The sequence below is a fragment of the Azolla caroliniana genome, unplaced genomic scaffold, assembly GCF_043228905.1.
Source record: "Azolla caroliniana isolate FFs.n. ecotype wild unplaced genomic scaffold, voAzoCaro1.0.p SCAF_1, whole genome shotgun sequence".
In the NCBI taxonomy this organism is placed as follows: Eukaryota; Viridiplantae; Streptophyta; class Polypodiopsida; order Salviniales; family Salviniaceae; genus Azolla; species Azolla caroliniana.
The window spans coordinates 33,250,019-33,254,556 of record NW_028230436.1 but is presented as its reverse complement, the minus strand read 5'-3'; the positions used below and the strand labels follow the sequence as shown (position 1 = coordinate 33,254,556).

Genomic DNA, 4,538 nt, shown 5'->3' with positions numbered 1-4,538 from the left:
CTCTAGTTAGTTACCTTTGGATAAAATCTTTAACGCAACGCCATACATAAATGAAATTGTGCTCGGTCGGAGTCCAATGGTCCAGAGCAAGCTAGTCAGGCGGGTGTCCGACATGCCTCGATTTCGACAAAATGATTTGATCACAAATGAGTGTCGAGTGACGACAAGCAAAACGCAGACAATACAAGAAAGAGTTTGTGAATGGGGGTGTTTCTTTCGACAAATGATTTTGTGAGAAGTAGAGTGTTCGAGAGAGTTCCGAATGAAGCGAGGCCGAGGTATATATGAATGTATGTACGTATGTAAATGAATGAATGATTTGGAGGGTAGAAATGTTTTGTGGGTTGAGAGCTCCATGGAGGACTGAAAATGCAAAGGGCATGACAGGAAAAAGGAAGGCAGGCAGAGAGAGAGAGACACACACACACACACACACACACACACACACACACACACACTCTCTCTCTCTCTCTCTCTCTCTCTCTCTCTCTCTCTCTCTCTCTCTCCCTCTGTCACTCGATGTGATGACCATTTTTAGCCTCTTTTAAACGACATTTATGAGTTATATAATCCACCCATCTCTCTGTCTCTGTATCTGTCTCTCTCTGTCTGTGTTGCCATGGCTACCTCAGCTCTATCTTCTTCGACGCTCTGTTCTTCCCGCCTCTCAGGTACCTCTGTAAAACCATATAAACAAATTGTGGGCTTCTGTCATCTTCTGCATGTCCCATGTTCCTTTGATTCTGACACCAAATCTATGCCTTCTCTATCTCTCTCTGTGCCTTCTTAGGCGTTGATTATCTCCGTCTTCATTCTTTGTGGGTTTTCATCTCTCTTTGAGGTTTCCCACTAGTAATAAAAGTGTTACTAAAAAAATAAGATTATCTCCGTCAGTTTATTTATTTATTCATGCCCATTTAACTCTGCGATTATTTGTTGAGATCCCATCTACCATTGGAGAATATTGTATAAAATGCATGTTTTTTGAGCTCTTCATATAAACCTCATCACCGCAACATTCGCCACAAGCTGTGTATTGAAGTTGCATAATTTGATAGATAAACCCATCATCTCTGCGTTTACAATTTGGTCCTATATGGTTCACACATGTGAATTAATACAATTTGGTCGTTTGCATATACTGATTTTTTTGTTGAGTGTGCATGATTTAAACTCAGAGCGTAAACCCAATTAATGGGTTGGTACGATGTAATGATTTCTCCTTTCGGGTTTATGGGCATTTTAAATGTGTGCCCATGCTTTTTTCTTTGTTTATGCATGATTTGAACTTCAAGATAAATTCATCATTTTAGTGTTTTGGTGTCGATGGCCTATGGTTTTTATGCTGTATGCTTCTTTTAAGTTTTAATATTTATGGGTTTGGGGTTTATGGCTCCATGATTAAACTGTTTAAGGATGCCAGTTGAAGATATGAAAGTCATTCATGTCATATGCTACTTAGCTATGGAAGATGCATGTTTTGAATTAATTGAACAAACCTGTAATACCTGTGATTGGAACTTTGTCTTATACTGACCATCTTTAATTATTTTTATGATGGTATGTAGGATTTAGGGTTTATGGCTACCCATTTAAGGTTCAGGTTTAGTCTTTAGACTTACGGTCGTTCATGGTTTAGGACCACCCATTTAACATTGGTATTGAGACTATCTATGGGTGGAACTGAAAGGTGCGAAGACATGTAATTTTAACATGTGCTTATGCTGAATTGGTCGTTGAAGCTATATTATTTGAACTCATTATATAAACCCGCGATTTTTTTATTTATACTGATACTGATAATGTCTTGTGATCCTTTGGATTTAAAGTTTGTTGTCATTATGTGCATTCAGAGTTTAGGTTTTAGTGTTTGACTGCATATTTAGGACTTAGATTTAGATTCCAGCTTAATTCTTTATGGTTCAAGGTGCGAAGACATGCAACCTGACCATGTACATACTTTGAATTGGCTGTTTGAAGTTGCATTGTTCAAGCAGTGTTCTTATTTACATAAAGGTTGAAATTGTTCAAATTATTTCACATGTATATATATTCATATATAGGGACAAATACATTCGATTCTGGACTGCGATGCTCATTGTGGACTAAAAATACCCACACCTTTCCCAGACAGAAAAGCATAAATCAGAAGCGGAGTGTCTATGTTTCTGCTGAATATAAGTAAAATATATTTTTTGCCACTTCAATAAGTACTCTCAGATTGATATGAGTTCCGTTTCTTGTAAAGGGTAAACTCTTATTCTGTAAAACTTTTCAAATGCAATTTGCAGAAAACGTGGTGGTTCGGGTGATTTTGTTGCTGGTTTTGTTATTGGAGGAGCACTCTTTGGCGCTCTTGGCTGCATATTTGCTCCTCAGGTATGTGTAGTTTAGAGATGCGTGTTCTTTGTCAATGAGTCTATGTGGTTAAGAGGCCATCCCATTTGCTTTTCTCTTCAAATTTTCAAGGCATTCTCGTCGTTTCTATATTGTGAATCATTATTATGATATGCTGGATTGATGATTTTAACAATCAGACAAAGTGTGATAGTATATAGATATACATAAACAACACACATAAAACTTCCATTTTTTGCTGCATTGATATATATCTATATATTAGATAGAGAAAGATATTATTACTCATGGTGGTGATGCTTTTATGCGATGAAGGTGAACAAATTCCTTTCTGTTGTTGAGAGGGAACTCGATGAATCCTTAAAGAAGCTCCCAAAGGGATTAGATGACGATGAAGGCCTTGAGGTATGTTGCAGAATTATGTGATTTGATTGCTTTTCTTGCGTTTATACATGTGTTCATGGATTCCATAGCTTCCATGAAACCAAGGAGGCAATGACTTACGACATGGTTATTTTTAGTCATCTGTAGACATCATCAACCAAATATAAGACAAAAGAGACATAGTATTGTGTAGCCTCCTATTCTGTTAATCATAGAATATCTGTTTATAAATAATTCCAACTCTACAATTTACGTCACATGATAATGACAGAATTTACTCATTATTATTTTTGAGTTTTTTCACCCTTTTTTCTGAACTACATATGGATTCATGGTTTTCATGAAATAAATTCACGTTGACATGTTCTTTTGATGAAGACATGAGATTCATAGAGTTCTAACATTTTTAAGACACTCTTTTGCTGGTGGTAGAAAACCCGAAAGAATTTGAATGAGAAGATTGCACAACTGAATGCCGCAATCGATGATGTATCGGCGCAATTGAGGGCAGATGATGGGTCGAACAGTGAGGATGTAACCACGGCTGAATTAGAGTCTGCTACATAATGTCTTTAAATTTGTTCCAAGGTTTTCCTTCTTTTGTTTCTATTTTTTCTAACATGGGAGAGCATGTATCAATGCTTCTGTATTTCATTTCTCTCACAACCCCTCTATGTTTCGTTTTTTTGAATGGGGTGTTTTTCACACATGTAGAGGCAATTAAATATTGTTCTCTTTCTGAAAGAAAATTGATGATCAAAATGTTTCTCATCTGAAAGTTTTTCTGAGCTTGGATCTCATTTTTCAATCACATACTTATTTTAGAGAGATTTATTTAAAATAAGTTTTTTTTTCTATCTCGCTCTCATATGATGTATATGGTATTAGGTAATAGGTTATATGTTAAGTCTTATAGGTCATTTTGGTGTTCTGTGCATATTACAATTCATTTCTATTTTTCATTTTATTGGGCCTATGTAACGTGTTTGGCATCAAAAAACTTGTTAAGCTCACTAAATTACTAGATTACCATGTGGATTATGGAGGTTGAGCAGCTCGACTAAATGACTCTCTCTCTCTCTCTCTATTTGTGCACATGTCATCATGTGACAAGAAACTATCATCTTAAATGGACTATTATTTGTTAGTATTGTTCATGCCCATATCATCATGTGACAAGAAACCATTGTCTTACAAGAACAAACATTGTAACGCACAAGCTATGCAATGGAAGAGGCATCCTAGTCATGTGGCAACTAAGCATGATAACAAGCATAGTTTGAGGGCCACTAGGTATGGTTAGGATGGATTACCTTACTTTTGTATACCTATCCTTGGTTTCTCTTGGAGCCTAAGAGATGGCAATAAAATGTTAGTTTCTATTGTCATATTGCCCCCCAAATTCTGTTGCCATCAATGTATGTTTGCTATTCCTCAAAACTTCATTTTTAGATGTTTCTATTATTATCTCTATTATTGAAGCATTGTTGCCCAATGCAGTTATCGAGACTTATTGCCTTCTAACCACTACTCTCATAGAAACCCAGCATTAAAAGAGCACCTATGTAGAAATTGGTGTAATTTGTTTTGTTGGTACCTGTAAGAAATTCACTTAAATCATTACTAAAATTATACCTCATCTAGGCTTATACATGAGATTAATTTTCTTATGTACTTGTATGAAAGGTCGACTTGTTGCAAACCACATTAACAATGCGACTTGTGTAATGAAGGTTAGATGTAAGTCATCTGACTTATATATCTGGAATTGATGCCCAATCCCAATATTCGTAGCT

At 36.1% G+C, this 4,538-nt stretch overlaps 1 protein-coding gene across 1 annotated transcript; it reads left to right on the top strand.

Annotated features, from left to right (window-relative positions):
* The first annotated feature begins 532 nt into the window (after window positions 1-532).
* On the top strand, window positions 533-3,597 carry LOC147869911 (uncharacterized). Its single transcript, XM_087334587.1, has 5 exons — window positions 533-671; window positions 2,064-2,181; window positions 2,292-2,379; window positions 2,674-2,763; window positions 3,175-3,597. The coding sequence occupies exons 1-5, from the start codon at window positions 620-622 to the stop codon at window positions 3,307-3,309; spliced, it is 483 nt and encodes a 160-aa protein (XP_087190713.1). The 5' UTR covers window positions 533-619; the 3' UTR covers window positions 3,310-3,597.
* Window positions 3,598-4,538: the final 941 nt, after the last annotated feature.

Bases quoted from the DNA above. Each gene is read 5' to 3' on its own strand.
- LOC147869911 (XM_087334587.1), top strand. From the start codon at position 620: ATGGCTACCTCAGCTCTATCTTCTTCGACGCTCTGTTCTTCCCGCCTC. The intron at 2,182-2,291 runs GTAAAATATATT...TGCAATTTGCAG, and splicing joins TATGTTTCTGCTGAATATAA to AAAACGTGGTGGTTCGGGTG. The intron at 2,764-3,174 runs GTATGTTGCAGA...TGCTGGTGGTAG, and splicing joins ATGACGATGAAGGCCTTGAG to AAAACCCGAAAGAATTTGAA.